General features: G+C 62.0%; 9 protein-coding genes across 9 annotated transcripts; 4 read left to right on the top strand and 5 right to left on the bottom strand.

Annotated features, from left to right (window-relative positions):
• Nucleotides 1-3: 3 nt before the first annotated feature.
• Nucleotides 4-915, bottom strand: OSTLU_93289 (predicted protein; the record flags this gene model as incomplete). The annotated part of the gene is made up of 1 exon (XM_001419606.1): nucleotides 4-915. One exon carries the CDS (start codon nucleotides 913-915, stop codon nucleotides 4-6), a length of 912 nt encoding a protein of 303 aa, XP_001419643.1.
• A 28-nt stretch (nucleotides 916-943) lies between these two features.
• On the bottom strand, nucleotides 944-1,978 carry OSTLU_93288 (predicted protein; the record flags this gene model as incomplete). Its single annotated transcript, XM_001419605.1, has 1 exon — nucleotides 944-1,978. A coding segment is annotated over one exon (1,035 nt), but the record flags the coding sequence as incomplete, so codon positions are not given.
• A 250-nt stretch (nucleotides 1,979-2,228) lies between these two features.
• OSTLU_88308 (predicted protein) lies at nucleotides 2,229-2,780 on the bottom strand (the record flags this gene model as incomplete). The annotated part of the gene is made up of 1 exon (XM_001419604.1): nucleotides 2,229-2,780. A coding segment is annotated over one exon (552 nt), but the record flags the coding sequence as incomplete, so codon positions are not given.
• A 152-nt stretch (nucleotides 2,781-2,932) lies between these two features.
• Nucleotides 2,933-3,154, top strand: OSTLU_94754 (predicted protein; the record flags this gene model as incomplete). The annotated part of the gene is made up of 1 exon (XM_001419810.1): nucleotides 2,933-3,154. The coding sequence occupies one exon, from the start codon at nucleotides 2,933-2,935 to the stop codon at nucleotides 3,152-3,154; it is 222 nt and encodes a 73-aa protein (XP_001419847.1).
• A 282-nt stretch (nucleotides 3,155-3,436) lies between these two features.
• Nucleotides 3,437-3,880, top strand: OSTLU_34833 (predicted protein; the record flags this gene model as incomplete). Its single annotated transcript, XM_001419809.1, has 1 exon — nucleotides 3,437-3,880. One exon carries the CDS (start codon nucleotides 3,437-3,439, stop codon nucleotides 3,878-3,880), a length of 444 nt encoding a protein of 147 aa, XP_001419846.1.
• A 189-nt stretch (nucleotides 3,881-4,069) lies between these two features.
• On the bottom strand, nucleotides 4,070-4,747 carry OSTLU_34998 (predicted protein; the record flags this gene model as incomplete). The annotated part of the gene is made up of 1 exon (XM_001419603.1): nucleotides 4,070-4,747. One exon carries the CDS (start codon nucleotides 4,745-4,747, stop codon nucleotides 4,070-4,072), a length of 678 nt encoding a protein of 225 aa, XP_001419640.1.
• Nucleotides 4,748-4,892: 145 nt separating this feature from the next.
• OSTLU_25083 (predicted protein) lies at nucleotides 4,893-7,175 on the bottom strand (the record flags this gene model as incomplete). Its single annotated transcript, XM_001419602.1, has 1 exon — nucleotides 4,893-7,175. The coding sequence occupies one exon, from the start codon at nucleotides 7,173-7,175 to the stop codon at nucleotides 4,953-4,955; it is 2,223 nt and encodes a 740-aa protein (XP_001419639.1). The 3' UTR covers nucleotides 4,893-4,952.
• Nucleotides 7,176-7,784: 609 nt separating this feature from the next.
• OSTLU_16890 (predicted protein) lies at nucleotides 7,785-11,750 on the top strand (the record flags this gene model as incomplete). Its single annotated transcript, XM_001419808.1, has 1 exon — nucleotides 7,785-11,750. The coding sequence occupies one exon, from the start codon at nucleotides 7,785-7,787 to the stop codon at nucleotides 11,748-11,750; it is 3,966 nt and encodes a 1,321-aa protein (XP_001419845.1).
• Nucleotides 11,751-12,033: 283 nt separating this feature from the next.
• Nucleotides 12,034-14,736, top strand: OSTLU_34768 (predicted protein; the record flags this gene model as incomplete). The annotated part of the gene is made up of 2 exons (XM_001419807.1): nucleotides 12,034-12,970; nucleotides 13,052-14,736. Coding segments are annotated over 2 exons (2,622 nt in total), but the record flags the coding sequence as incomplete, so codon positions are not given.
• Between the last annotated feature and the right edge of the window lie 100 nt (nucleotides 14,737-14,836).

Below are 14,836 nucleotides of genomic sequence, written 5' to 3'. Positions count from 1 at the left end.
GCACTACTCGACGAGACGACGGCGCACACCGTTGAGATGTGCGGCGCCGAGCACGGCGACGACGGCGTTTCCCTCGGGAACGCGCTCGCACGCGTCGGCGATGCTCCGTGCCAATATCTCGTTTCTATCGCGCAATAACGCCACCAAAAAGCACCGCGAGAGCAGCGTGACCTGCAAGAAATCGAGCATCAAGAACAAATCGGTGACGAGCGTCTCGGCACTCGACTGCGCGGCGCCCTCCGGTAGCGCCTCCACCGCGCCGGGCAAAGCCGCGATTGTCAACCAAAACGACGCCAACGGAACAATCAACTTGGGCGACTTCAAAAGCCACGCCAAGGGATACCTTATCAAAGACACCGGGGCGTTGAGCAACAGCTTGCCGTCGCCGAACAGATCCATCGCGTCGACGCCCTCGTCGCCGCCGTCGATTTCCGTCGCCACCGCCTCGCGAACGTCGTCCGCGTAGCTCTTCCACCCACCCGTAAACGCGCGCGGCGGATACAATAAATCAAACGCGGTCTCCTTGACGAGCCGTCCCAAGTTTTCTCCGAGCGCCGCGATCTCTTGATCGCCGAGCACGATCTCCGCGTCGTCCCCGGCGGCTTCAGCCGCGCTTTGAAACTCGTTATCCAACACCGAGCGCATGACGCTCCCGGCGGGCTGATACGTCAGCGTCTTCTCCCACCGCTTCGGGCACGTCTCGAGGACGACGGCACCGAGCCGCGGGCGGAGCGTCGACACCGTTTCCTCGCACAGGCGGATGCTCGCCGTGTTGTAGTGCATCGTCCCGATCAAAAACACGTCCCGTCCGCGGTGCTTCAGGCGTAACACTTGCTTGCTTGCGCTCGACCGCGACGCGCTGGACGCGCTGCTCGCGCTGGACGCGGCGCGCGCGCACGAGGGGCCGACGCGCATGGTGAACTGTGGCGGCTCGCGGCGGCGCTCAAGGCGGCAAGTCGTCGCGAACCAACGCTGCGGCGCGCTCGAGCTCGCGCTTCGTGAGACTGATGCCTAATGTTTCGCGAATGTACGCGTTGAGAGATTTGGTGCTCGGCACGGCGCCACCGTTGGCTCGCGCGTACGCGCGCGCCGCGTCGGCGACTAACGCGTTCGGGTCCGCGAGCCGGGCGAGCGCGCGCGCGCGCCGCGCGAGCATGAAAATCGGCGTCGCATCTCGCGTCGCGATCGGTCCCGAAGATAATACCGCCGTGATGGCGCGACGTTCCTTTTCGGCAAAGATGACGTCCTCTTCGGCGTCGACGTCGGCGAAGACATCGACGGCTCGCCGCGCCGCGACGACGTCGTCGATGAGCGCGGCGCGCTCGCCCACGGTCAAGCGATGCGGTTGATTGAACCCACCGATGGACTTTGTCTCGTCGTCTTCTCGCACCGCGTGCACTTGTGAAAATAGCTCGTAAGCCACGACGCCGACCGCCATGCCGAGATTCAGCGACGTCGCCGTCTGCGATCCGTCGACGCCCGCGCCGCCGGAATACTTGTTTCGACGCGCCATCGCGGACGTTCCGACCGTCGCCGAAGTCGGTATGGAAACACCGAATTCAGCGAGCTCGAGCTCTTCGTTCGTCAAACCGGTGCGTTCGTTCCCGAAAAGAATCGCGCACTTGCCGCCTCGAGCGATTTCGTCTCGCATTTTCTCGCACGCCGCGCCGAGCGTCAACAGCGGTAAATTTTCCCGCGGACGCGCCGTCGTGGCGACGACGAGCGATGCTTCGGCCACCGCCTCGAGCACGCTCTCTCCTCGCGCGCAGCAATCGTCCAGCATCCACTTCGCGTGCACCGCGAATTTGTACGCGTCTTCGTGCAACCGCGGCGCCGACGCGCCGTCGTCGTCGTCGCGCAGCACGCTCGCGCTCGGACGCACGACGCGAAGCGAGCTCGGCAACGAAAAGTTTTGAATCACGCGCGCGGCCGCGCCGACGTTCAAAGGTCCTTCGGGCGCGCACAAGACGAAGGACACGACGCCGCCCGGTGGCGGCGGCGGTTCGTGTTCGCCACCGTTTCCCGTCGCCTCGGTGCGGCGCGCGGCGCTTCGGCGCGCGCGACGACGCGCGCGAGCGCCATTCACGCGCGCGCGCGGCGCTCGGGCGCGAGCGACGCGCAGCATTCGCGGACCGCGGCGTCGCGAACTGCGGCGACGGTTAGACGTCTAAAAGCGCGACGACGCGACGCGCGATTACATCGTCATATTTTACACTCTGCGCGTCGCCTCACGCGTCAACCACCGTCGCGTCTTCCCGCGCGCTCATTTCCCGCGTCATCACCGCGCGCGCGACGTCCTCGAACGCCTCTTGAACGCCCTCGCCCGTCTTCGCGCTCGTCTCGCGATACGCCGCCATCCCGTACTCCCTCGCCAGCGCCTCGCACGCCTCGCGCGCCGTCGCTCGCTCGTCGTCGCGCACCGCGTCGATTTTATTCCCCACCAACAGCACCCGACACCGCGCGTCGCCGTGCTTGCGCAGTTCTTCCGCCCAATACCTCGCGCGTTCGAAGCTCGCGCCGTCGCGCGCGTCGAACGCGATCATCGCCGCCGTCGCGCCTCGATAATACAGCGGCGCCAGGCTCGCGTATCGCTCCTGTCCCGCGGTGTCCCATATTTCAAACTTTATCCGCGCCCGCGCGTCGTCGAGCGCGCGCGTCGTCGACGCGAACGCCGCGCCGACCGTCGCGCTCGCGTTTTCACCGTCAAACGTCCCGCGCACGAATCGCGTCGACAGCGCCGTCTTCCCGGCGCCGCTCGCGCCGAGCAGCACCAGTTTCACGCGCACCTCCGTCGTCGTCGTCGTCGCGTCGTCGTCGTCGACCAGGCGCACGTCCCCGCGCCGCGCCGTCGCGGTTTTGCTCTGCGCGCACCCCATGAATCGCGGCGCCGCGTCGCGTTGTGCCGCCCGCACAGCGCGCCGCGCTCGCCTCCATGGCGCACGACGACGCGCGCGTGCCGTACGACGTCGCCGTCGAGCGCGCCGTGGACGTGGGCCTGCGTCGCGCGTGCTACGGCGCCCTCGCGGGCGGCGCGAGCGCCTTCATCTTTCTGCGCGGCCCGCGCGCGCGCGTCGCCGCGCTCGCCTTCGGCGTCGGCGTCGGCGTCGGCAGCGCGTACGAGGACGCGCAGCGCGCGTTCGCGAACGTCGAGTGAGCGTCGCGCGCGCGCGCGACGCGACCGAGACGCGACGCTCGGCCGAGCTTGAGATTCGTCGGTTCGGATAGATCGACGACCGCGACGCGCGCGATCGAGCGACGACGCGCGACTCGACGCGACTAGCCGCGTTGTGATTCAATCGAGCGATCGACGCCGCGCGCGCCACATCGCCGAGCGCGCGCGCGCGCCGCGAGCGCGCGAACGCGACGGCGTCGATGAAAACGACGCGCCACATCGCCACATCGCCGCGCGCCGCGCGCGCCACGCGCGCCGAGCGCCATGTTCGGGTCGTCCTCGGAGGACGTCGTCGTGCCGCGCGCGTTCAAGCTGCTGAAGGAGCTGGAGAAGGGCGAGAAGGGCGGCGCGGGCCTGCCGCCGTACCTCTCGTACGGACTCGCGGACGCGGACGAGGACGAGGACATGCGCGCGTGGACGGGGACGATCCTCGGACCCGCGGGAACGACGCTGGACATGCGCGTGCTGGAGCTCGCGATCGAGTGCGGGAGCGCGTACCCGGAGAGACCGCCGGAGATGCGATTTAAGACGAAGGTGAATCTGCCATTCGTGAAGGGCGACGGGACGGTGGATTTGAAGACGCTGGGCGTCGCGCAGGCGTGGAAGAGGAATAACTCGATCGAGGACGCGCTGAACGCGGTGTATCACGCGATGATGCGACCGGAGTGTCGAAGGGCGCCGCAACCGGCGGAGGGGACGAGATATTGAGCGCGCGAGGGGGCGAAGACGAGACGGCGACGCGCCGGCGTCGGAGACGGCGACGCGTCGCGATCTAGATAGTTTCTCGCGCGATCGATCCGCGGCGATCGCGATGCGAACGACGCGAGCGATGACGACGTTGTAGTGCGATTCGAGAGTTCAGTGTACAACGCGCGCTCGGTGAGACGCGTCGGCTCGCTAGCCGAGATTCGCCGCGAGCGCGATGGCGTTGAAATGGATCGATCCGTTCGCGGCGTTCATGAACTTTTTGATCACGGGCACGCAGTCGCGCAACAAACCTTTATCCGAGCTCGGTCCGTGGTACGCGGGTCCGGTCGGTTTGCGTCCATCGAGCTCCCATATTCCTCCGTTCGCCTCGACGAGCGCGACAAAGTGCAAATCCACCTCGGCGTCTTCGCGCGGCACCTCCGACTGACCCTCCACGGACGCCCCCACGTGCGCGGTTTCTAAAGCGTCGTCACTTTCGATGATCTTCGCCCGCGCGTCTGCGTCCAAACCCTCACAGCGAGCTCGCAGCTGCTCAAAGTAACTCCCCGGCTTCGTCGCGCCCGCGCCGTTCAGCGCGGCGTGCAGCACCCCCATCGTCCCGCACGCGTTCCCCACCGTCTGTCTCGCGAACCACGGCTCGCCGCTCGAGCTCGTCTCGGGCTTCGGCTCGCCCTCGATCGCTTCCGTGGCGGGGGTGATGGGGAACAGGAGCAACACGGCGACGCACGGCTGCGGTACAAAGTCCAACAGTTCGTCGTCAAAGCCGTAGATGTCGTGAAACGCGAAGTCGTCGCTCAGACCGAGGTGACGGGCGAATGCGTTCATCACCTCTGGGTTGGCTTCGAGCGGAAGCCAACGTTTGGGCATGTTTACGAGGTCGAAAAGGTCGCGTTCGCGCGCCCGAGGCTGACTGTGAGGCGAGAGAAGAGGTCGCGCGTGCGCAGGTTCGCGCGCTCGTTCTTTTAGTGTACACGGCTTTTTAGTATTAAATGTCAAAATAGGGTACGTTCGAAAGTGGACCCACCGAAGAGGACGGTGGTGGAAAATGTTGTGTAATCTATCGCCTCTACGCTCAGGCGGAGAGCGCTCCTTTCGTCACCGGCGTCTCTGAGACGTTAATCTTTTTGTCACCGTAAGAGGCGTGAAGCGTGGTGCACGAGTCACTCATGTTGCTTTTTGCGAACGGACTGCCCTCGCCTTCGATGCCGTGTTGCTCGGGCGTGGATGGCGCGGTCATCTTGGCGACTTCGTCCGCGCCCAAATCGGCGACAATTGGATCGTCGATTCCCAAGGGATCCGCTCGCGCGGTACCGTCGAAAAACTCACTAATCTCACCCAAGCACAACAAGTTTTCACTCGGTTGTCGTAGAAGCCCTTTCGGGTCCGAGGGTGAAATGTCATCGCCGCGTTTTGTCATGAAGGACAAATCGGGAGTCTTGGCGGGCGACTTCGCAGCTTTGTTTTCGCTCCACGCAATCAAGGATTCGATGGACGCCAACTCGTCGAGCACCACGACACGTTCATCGGCGGCGATCAGTGTCTCTTCGTCGTCGTCAGCCGCCTCCGTTTTCACTTTTCTGGCGGTGTCTACCAGATGTTTGTTGAGCGTCTTTCGGCTCTCTTTCGCGAGCGGTAACATCTTGGCCTTCATCTCTTCCAAGCTCTTATTTAGATCGTTCAGAGTCTTCGGAGCTTCAATCGAACCGAATACCGTCGTCGAGTGTTCGTTCACTTTGCCTCGCTTCGCCGCGCCTGCGTCGTCGACGTCAACGTCTTTCGACCGCTTGTGCGACTTCTTTGCCCCCTCGCGTTCGAAATGCCATATTCTCGGCGGCTCACTCGACTCTTCGACGTTTGATTGCTCTTCCTTCTTCGAACGTCGCTTCACCGTTCGCTGCCGTCGGCTTTCATACGTTTCCGCCGCTCGAGAAACCGCCTCGGCGTACGCGTGCGTCTTTTTCGCGTCGCGCAGCACCATGTAATACTGTTGAAAGGGCAACAAGTCGTGGCGGTGAAGTCGAGCCCTACTGTTGTCGAAGAAACTGATCTCTTGCATGTCGTGACTCGCGTCCTTGTCGTGCACCGCTCCGGGCCACCAGCCGTGACCGCGCACCCGACCCCACACAAGCGATCCCACCGCCGGCCAGCTTGACGGGAGCGTACTGAGAATATCAGCAGGTCGTCCCGGCTGCGGCATAGACAACGATATCGATGAATCGACAGTATTCGTAAGTGCAGGCCAGTCACTCGCCGGAGAAGGCGTCGACGCCAACGCCGGGTGCTCGATGGCCTCAAACTTGCGAGGCTGTTCGGGCGTCGCCAGCTTGATTTCTTCCTTGTCGCCGTCGTCGTAGTCGATGTGGTGCAAGCCAGTGCGCGCGTTGTACGCAGTGACGACACCCGCAAAGAACTTGCCTTCGAGAGGCCAGTACACTCGCACGCGGCGTCCTACGGCGGCCTTGCCGCCGTGATGATCCGTCGTTACACCACTCGCGCACGTCGCCGCCTGCTCCAATGCCTCTTGTCGCTTTCGTTCTCGCCTACGCTCCTCACTCACCTTGGCCGCGGAAGGAAACGCGTCGGAATCAAATATCGCCTTCGGCTTCACCGCTCGACGAGACTTGCGAACGCCATCAGGGGTGAACTCCGCCGCCTCGTCCGGGGACTCCGCGCCCCGCGTGTTCGGCGTCGCCTGTGCCGCCGGTGTTACTGCCGCGGTTTCCACCGCATTGCGACGCGCACTTTGTCTCTTCGATGGAACGCGTTCGTTCGTCGCCGAAGCCAACTTGGCTTGCGAGCTCACGACGTGCTCGGCGACGTCCTCCAAGCCCAACCCGTTGGCGATTCGTCTTCGCAACCACTGATTATTGTTGCTCGTCGTCGCGCGGTCAAACATCTCGACAAACATGCGCTGTAACTCCTTCTGTCCCATCGAGTGTAACTCCGCGCGCATGAGCTCCAGATCTCCGTTCGCCGCGCGCTCCGAGAACCACGCGCGAGTCGCCTCTCTCGCTCGTCTGCGCTCTTCCTCCATTCCCGACGTCGTCCCGTCCCCGCTCGCGCGCGAATTCCCATCCTTGCCCATCGCCATCCTCGAACTCGGCCTCGAGTCATCGCTCGTCGAGCACGTCCCGCCGTTTCGAGCGTAAGACAGCGGCAAATCCGGCGTCTCTCCTCTGATCTCTCCCCGTCCCCCGCGCGTCGCGTCGCTCGCTTTCCGCACCTCCTGCGTCGCGCGTCCCGCGGCGCTCGCGTACGGCTCCGCGGCATCGTTTCCCATCGCGCACGCCGGCATCTCGTCACCGTCGACGCTCACCGCGCGCCCCGTCGCCGGTTTCGCGATTTCCCACCGACAATTCGCGCCAGATCTACGTCACCGAATCGTTCGGGAATTCTCCCTCTGCGCGCCGCGTCTTCGCCGCGTCGCGCGCGCGCGTCCTCGCCGAGGGCCACCGACGTGACGCTCCCACCGTCCGCGCGCTCGACGGTCGCGTCGCGTCGCGCGCGCGGCCTTCTGACGCGCGCGCGGCGCCTGAACCCTCGGCGCGCGTCTCCGGTTTACTATACGTGATTCGATGGGCGTTCCGAATGCGCCGAATTCCAGAAATTCGTCTCCTCACTGACGCCATACGAAACACGCGCGCGCGCGCGTCGCCGCCCCACAGCGCGCCGGCGGCGTCGAGCGCGCGCGGTCGGCGCGCGTCGACGCGAAGACCTCGACGCGGGCTCGACGTCGCTCGCGCCGGCGATCTCGAGCCGGCGTTCGGTCGCGCCGGACGCGGACCGAACGCTCGAGGCGGATTGGCGCGAGACGACGGCGGCGGCGCGGCGCGCGCGCGGGGCGGGCGCGCGGGAGAGACGCGCGGGGGGCGACGCGTAGGTAACGATCGAGCGCGCGCGCGCGATGCTGCGTCGTCGCGCGGCGCGCGCGGCGGTGGGACTGGGACGCGAGACGGCGGGCGGCGTCGACGCGCGCGCGCGCTCGGGGCTCGACGCGTCGACGAGCGCGCGCGATCGGACGCCGCGCGGGGTGTACTCCACGTCGGCGTCGTCTAGTTTTGAGTCGCAGCGCGCGCGCGAGCTCGGGTTGGAGACGCCGAGACCGGGGTCGAAACTGCTGAAGGGTTGGTTGGCGCAAGATTACGACTGGACGCGGGAAAACGTGGCGAGTTCGGAACTCACGGGGAACGAGATGACGGAGCATAGATTAGCGGTGCAGAAGACGTACGAACCCGAGCTGAGCGCGCCGAAAGTGCTGGCGCGATGGTACGGTGGGCGCGAACCGGTGGCGAAGGAGGCGCTCACGCCTTCGTTCGCGCCGGCGCTGTGGAACTGGTTGAGCGCGTCGGCGATGGAGGGCATGCGCGGAAACATCGCCGTTCTGGGAGCCATAGTCGGTCAATCTAGGAGCGCGTCGAAGTTCTTGACGTTTACGCAAGGATCCGCGCGAAAATCAACGTTTCTGTACAACGTTCGAAGCAATAAAACGATGGATATCGAGCTCACGCAACGCGGCGAGGCCCTCTTCGATAACATGATCTCCAACATGCTGCTCATGCAAGCGACGAAGAGAGCGAGGTACTCGCCTTTGTTATCGATGTTCAGACCGAACGCGTACATGACGCTCGCCGGCTTACCGCGCGACTGGGAAGGGCTACGCTTGCATCAGATTTTAGTCCGGCGCATGGAGGAATCGGGCCGCGTCGTCGACGCTCGACCGGATACGCCGATCACGGTCATCCCCATGCACGAGCTCGCATTCTCTGAGTTTAGCGATAGCTTATCGCCGCAATTATTCGTTTGGGTTTTGCCTCCGGTGAACAATTCGCCGGAGAATCGGGAGATGATAAAGCAAGATATCGAGACAGCGCTGCGATTAGCGAAGACGACCGACGTCCGCGTCGTCGTGTGCGGCTTGGAATTTGCAGGTCATCGCGGTTCGAACGTGCCGGTGGGAAAACAGTGGGAGGAGTACATGTCCGATCTCACCGATCTCACGCGTGCGGCTGCGATCGAAGAACATAGCGCTCGTTTCATCGGGCAACTGGACAACATTCAAAAGCAGTGGCTCAACGAGTGGTCGCACAACGGCCTCACGCTACCGGAAGTGACGAAGATGATGTCCGCGGGTGAGCTCGACAAGTTTGGCGAGATGACGAGCGTGCGCGCGAGAAAGTGGTTTGATGAATATACGGCGCCCTATTTAGGAAAGCAACACGATTCTCGATGGTTTCTGATGAACGCCATCTTTGGTGGCTTGCGATTCATCAATCGTTTGAGATCAAGGACGAGATCGTTCGGTGATTCCATCGTCGAGACGACGCAGCACACGCACAGATTTCTTAGAGGTGAGATGACGGATGAAGAAATTCTTGAAGAAGAGCGCAAGTTGATCGCGTTCCACGGTACGCCCGAGGGCAAGGCGAAGGTGTTTCCGCCCGTGACAAAGATTTTCGACGCGCTGCGCGAATTTAGAGCGGCGGTGCGCAAGGCGGATCTTCGAGCTGAACTGAAAGCGCTCACGGCGCGCGCGAGAGAAATCACGGACACACGCGACGATGCGGACGTGGTCAAGGCTGAGGTGTTGTTGCGTGAGATGTGGAACGCCAAGGGAAGGATGTCAGAAGTACACCTGCCGCAAATCGAACCGTCCGTGGCTGCGTTTAGTATGCAATTAGGAAAGCTCGAGCAAATCGCGGCGCTTGGAGAAATGCACCGACAGGCGTTCTTAGACACAGTCAACCGCATCAACGAGTTCGCCGGGGCGCCCATGCCCATCGAGGGCGGACCTCAGGCGCTCGAGGCGCAAGGGGTGGAGATGGAGGAGCTCATGAACGAGCTCTCTTCGCGCATCCAAGCGCGCCTGGCTGGGAGCGCTTTGCAAGTGTCGCATGAGAACATGGAAGAATTACAAGAAGAGGATATCTCTACCGAGCTTATGGATGCGCTGCAAATGGATGCCGAGGACGTCGACGCTGCAGCCAAGGCGAGCAAGCTTGGACGTGCGCGCGTTCTCGCTCTAGGCGCGGCGAGAGATTTATTACACGCCGCAGAAGATGTTGACCCTGTGAAGCTGCGCGAGCGAATCGCGCAAGCCAAAGATATGGGAGTGGACGAAGACATTGTGCGTAGCGCGGAGACGAAGCTAGAGAATTTGGAGCGTCAGATACAGGCGTTCATTCGTGCCCATCGAATCACGGATTCACTTTTACCGGCGCCGACGTCTGGGAATGATTCGGATAGTGATCGGTGGGTGAACGCCGGACGTAATATTTGGTATAACGAGGCTGAAATTCTCGGTCGAGGATCGCTCGGAACTGTCGTGTTCAAGGGATATTACGACGAGGGTGCGGGCAACAGAGTCGTTCGTCGCGACGCCGCGATCAAGCGCATCCCCTTGCCGCCGGGCGAGCGCGGAGACAACATGAAGTCATTGATTGAAAGAGAGATTGCCATTCACAAGCACTTGAACGAGCGAAGCACGCGGGCGACGCATATACTGGGTAGTAAACTTGACGTCGACCGCGGTGATGGGGCAATCTACACCGCCATGGAGCTGTGCGGCGAGTCTTTGGCGACGTGGCTGAAGAATGCGGGCACTGCTGGCGGCGCGCCGGCGATCTCGCACGTCGAGCGCATGGATGCCGTGCGACAACTCGCTCAAGCTGTGGAAGACGTGCACGCTGCCGGTGTAACACACAACGACATCAAAGCCGACAACTGCCTTCGGAGCGCGGACGGCGAGTTCAAGCTCGCGGATTTGGGCCTCGGGGTGCGATTGAAGGACGCAAACAAGGCGACGGATGGCAACACGTACTCGCTCACAACTTTTGAAGGGTACGGGGTGAACATTGGTTTACAAGGTCGACCACCGGAAGTGTTGCTTAACGCTCCCCTGACGCCCAAGGTTGACGTCTGGAGTTTTGGATGTCTCATGTACACCATCATGACTGGTTTGCAATCGCCGTACAAGCAAGAGAGGAAGATGGATTCGCGAAACAAATCCCCAACGCAAGAACTCGATCTGAGCGCATCCACCGCGCTGGACGTTGGATTTGAAAATCAACGCATCGTAAAAGGCAAATTCAGTCTTCAAGCGATCGAGACCGCGATGTTACCGTCGCACACCGCAGTCGCGGCGCGCGAACTCCTTCACCGGATGTTGGATCCGGATCCGCGTGAGCGTCCCACCGCCACGGAGGTTTGCGAGCACCCCGCGCTTTGGGACGTTGAAGAGTGCATGGAAGCCGTTCGAGAAATTTTCGATCGGCGCATCGTGAACTCTCTTTCGGAAAAGGACGAAGCAGATCTCGCGCAGACGGTTTGGAAGGGGCGACCTGGACAAGCCGAGCGAGCGGCGCAATCGATTCGCAACTGGAAGTCTCTCGTCGTTCCATCTCTACTAGTGCGCGCAGATAGGTACGCACAACGCACGGCGAACATGCAGCAGACGTGGGAAGACGCCCGCGCGGCTCGCGCGGCGGAAGCTGCGTCGAAGACAAATTCAAAGCGCAACCGCCGCCGCGGCGGCAAGCGCGCCGCCGACGTCGTTCCTCCGCCGAGACAAAACGAACCCAAGGATTACTCTTACGGCAATCGTTTGTTCGATCTGGTGCGCTTCGCGCGTAATATGCACGAGCATCCGCCGCTCGAAGCCGAACGCGCGGAGATGCTCCGCGCGCTCGGATCCAACGTCGCCGTGCTCCTGCGTCCCGAAGACACCGCCGCCGATCCTTGGACGTCTTCGCGCAAAATCGTCGAGGCTTACATCGCGCACACGTTTCCAGACTTACCCTTATTCGCCCACTACCTCCTGAAGCGCGACGTCACCGGCGTCGACGCCGCGAACGCCGGAGCGTCCGCGCCGTAGCGTTGTTCCAGAATCCACATAAAAACTCGACCGACGAGACCCACGCGCCGCACACCGCGCCGCGCCGCGACGTCGTCGCGCGCGCGCGCGTCGCGAAAACGTATCGCCGCGCACCCTTCGGCGCATGCGCGCGCCGCGCGCGCGCGCCGAGCGATAGACGCGCGCGCGCGACGAAAGGTGCCTGGATTACGCGCGCGCATCAATCATGCCCGGCTCCACGCCCGCGCGTCGCCTGTCGCGCCGTCGACGGTCGCTCGACCCGGAGACCATGATCGTCGACCTCATGCGCGACACCGTGGGGGAGAACGACGAGAACGCGCGACGGCGTGCGGCGAACGAGGCGTTTTCGAGCGAGTCGCGCGATGAACGGTTGAAACGGCCTCGCGTCGACGTCGCCGCGTCGCGCGACGACGGAAGCGCCGAACGGTCGGACGATCGCGCGCGCAGCGATCGCGTGCGAGGGTTGACGCAGGATTCCGCGCGGTTTTCGAGACACAGTGGGGCGAAAACGCCGGAAAGGCTTGAGACGCTGTTGGACGACGTCGACGACGAAGCGCTCGCGGAGGTCGCGGCGAGACTGAGCGCGGAACGGTCGGCGCGGTCGCGGTCGAGAACGACGGATGACGCGCGCGCGAGTCGTGGAAATGAGGCGTCGACGTCGATCGAACGTCCGGTGACGGCGACGGGGCGGAGAGACTTGGAGTTTTGGGGCGTGCCGGAGTCTGCGCGCGAAGCGCTCGCGGCGAAGGGCGTGCGAGAGTTGTACCCGTGGCAGATGGAGTGCCTGTCTCTGCCGGGGGTGATGGAGGGGCGCGTGAATTTGTTGTACAGCGCACCAACGAGCGGGGGTAAAAGTCTCGTCGCGGACTTACTATTGATGCGTCGGTTTCGCGAGCGACCGGGGAGCGTGGCGATGTTTGTGTTGCCGTTTGTCGCTCTTTGCGAAGAGCGCGCGGACAGTTTAGAAAATCTCTTTGCGGGAACGGAGTTTCGATTGCGAAGGATGTACGGCGGGCGAGGCGGAGCGTTTCCGAGCGATTCAAAGATGAACACCTTATTGGTGCTCACGCCAGAGCGGGCGAACCAAGTGACGTCGAGACTGCTAGAAGAGAATCGGCTACACGAACTGAGCGCCGTCATCGTCGACGAGCTGCACTTGATTCAAGACGATGATCGCGGGGCAACGATGGAGTTGTTCCTTACCAAACTCGTGTACGCGAGTGGATTGTGGAGGCGTAAAGCGCGAGCGAGCGGCGAGCCGACTGTAGGCGACGAAGATGGAAGTCAGACAACGTACTCAGTCGGGAACACTCGCGGTGGCACGCGCGATCAGCGTTCGATGCAAATCATAGGTATGAGCGCCTCGATCCCAAACCTGAAAGCGCTCGCTGATTGGTTGTTCGCTCGGCTCTATGTGACGAACTTTCGTCCAATCAGACTAGAAGTGTGCGTCAAGGTTGGTTGCGAGATTTTCCATCCGGCGACGAAGCACGTGATTCGGACGATGCTGAATAAATCGCCGAATTCAGACAACGCACACATCGCAGAGCTCGCTCAGGAAACGATCGATGAAGATGGATCGGTTTTGGTGTTTTGTTCGACGCGAGCAGCGTGTAAGACGTTGGCAGATCAGCTTCGAAATATGATGCAGTGCACCGTGCCGCGCCAAATCCACAACGCTACGTTGTCGCGAGACGAGATCGTCGTTGGCTATGAAACCGCACTCGGTGCTAAGAGCGATGTGCTTCCATACATCAAAGATGGTGTCGCGTTTCATCACGCTGGACTCTCTCGAGAGGAAAACGAGGCTGTGGCCGACGCCTACAAACGCGGAGTCATTCGCGTCTTGTGCTGCACCAGTACGCTCGCCACCGGCGTCAACCTTCCAGCTCGACGCGTCATTCTTCGCGATACGAATATGGGATGGAAAAAGCTGAATGCGCGAGACATCCAGCAGATGACAGGTCGCGCCGGTCGTGCCGGACTTGATACCAGTGGATCTGCGATCATATTTTGCCCGAAACTCGCTGAATTAGACAACGTGTGCGCTCTCGTCGACGGTCCGTCTGATGAGCTCACTAGCGCGGTGGCCGAAGTCGGCATGCGGCGTATTATGCTCGAAGCGGTCGCGGCTGGTTTAGTGAAGATACCCACAGATGTGCAGGACTACGTCAAGTGTACTTTGCTGTCGGCGCTAAACGACTTTGACGAGTCCGTGAGACAAACCGCCATCGACGCGCTGCGGTGGTGCCAAAAGAATGCACTTCTCGTTTGGAATGTGACTGCTTATTTGTGGAGCGCATCGGCGCTCGGAAACGCCGTGGCTGGAGGTATGATGCCTCTGGATCAAGTGCAGCCAATCATTCGAGACGTGAAGACGGCTCGCGAAGATTTGGTACTGAGCACGCCACTGCATTTACTCTATCTCTTGACTGCTCCACCGGTGCTCGACGACGAAGGGGCGCCGGTGAATCTGAACAAATTTAGGACGCTGGACGCACTCGCAGTGCTCTGGTCGAATCTGAACGCGGAGCAATTACGGATCGCGGAAAAGGTTGGCATAGACGAGCGTTATGTTCAAAGGTTGCGCTCGAACAAACGTGACATCACAATTGCTCACCAGCTTCAGCGATTCGCATGTCAGCGCTTTCACGTCGCATTGTTTCTTACGGACTTGATACAAGAAGTTCCAATCGAAAGTATCACCAGCAAGTACGGTGTTCGTGCGTTCGACGTCTTAGAGGAACAAAAATCGTGTGCGCGTTTCGCGTCGTACGTAGCGGCGATTTGTGGTACTCTCGGTTGGGGCGACATGGAGGGTTTAATCACTAGAATCAGCGATCGAATCACCGCTGGGGCACAGGAAGAGATATTAGAATTGACGAAAATTCCGTACATTGGAATTCATCGCGCCAGAGCGTTGTACACGGGAGGCATCACGACGCCGAAAGCCATCGTGACTTTGGGTAGTGTCGATAAAATCGCCGCCGTGTTGAAGCAGTACAACAAGAACGGCATGGCGCCCTCGGCCATCGTGCGAGCGGCTCGGGAGATTTTAGCTCGCGCCAGAGAAATTGTAGCAGAGC

This window comes from Ostreococcus lucimarinus, chromosome 9 (assembly GCF_000092065.1).
Source record: "Ostreococcus lucimarinus CCE9901 chromosome 9, complete sequence".
NCBI classification, from domain to species: Eukaryota; Viridiplantae; Chlorophyta; class Mamiellophyceae; order Mamiellales; family Bathycoccaceae; genus Ostreococcus; species Ostreococcus sp. 'lucimarinus'.
Note: the sequence above shows the minus strand (reverse complement) of the source record. Positions and strands in the feature narration are given on the sequence as shown.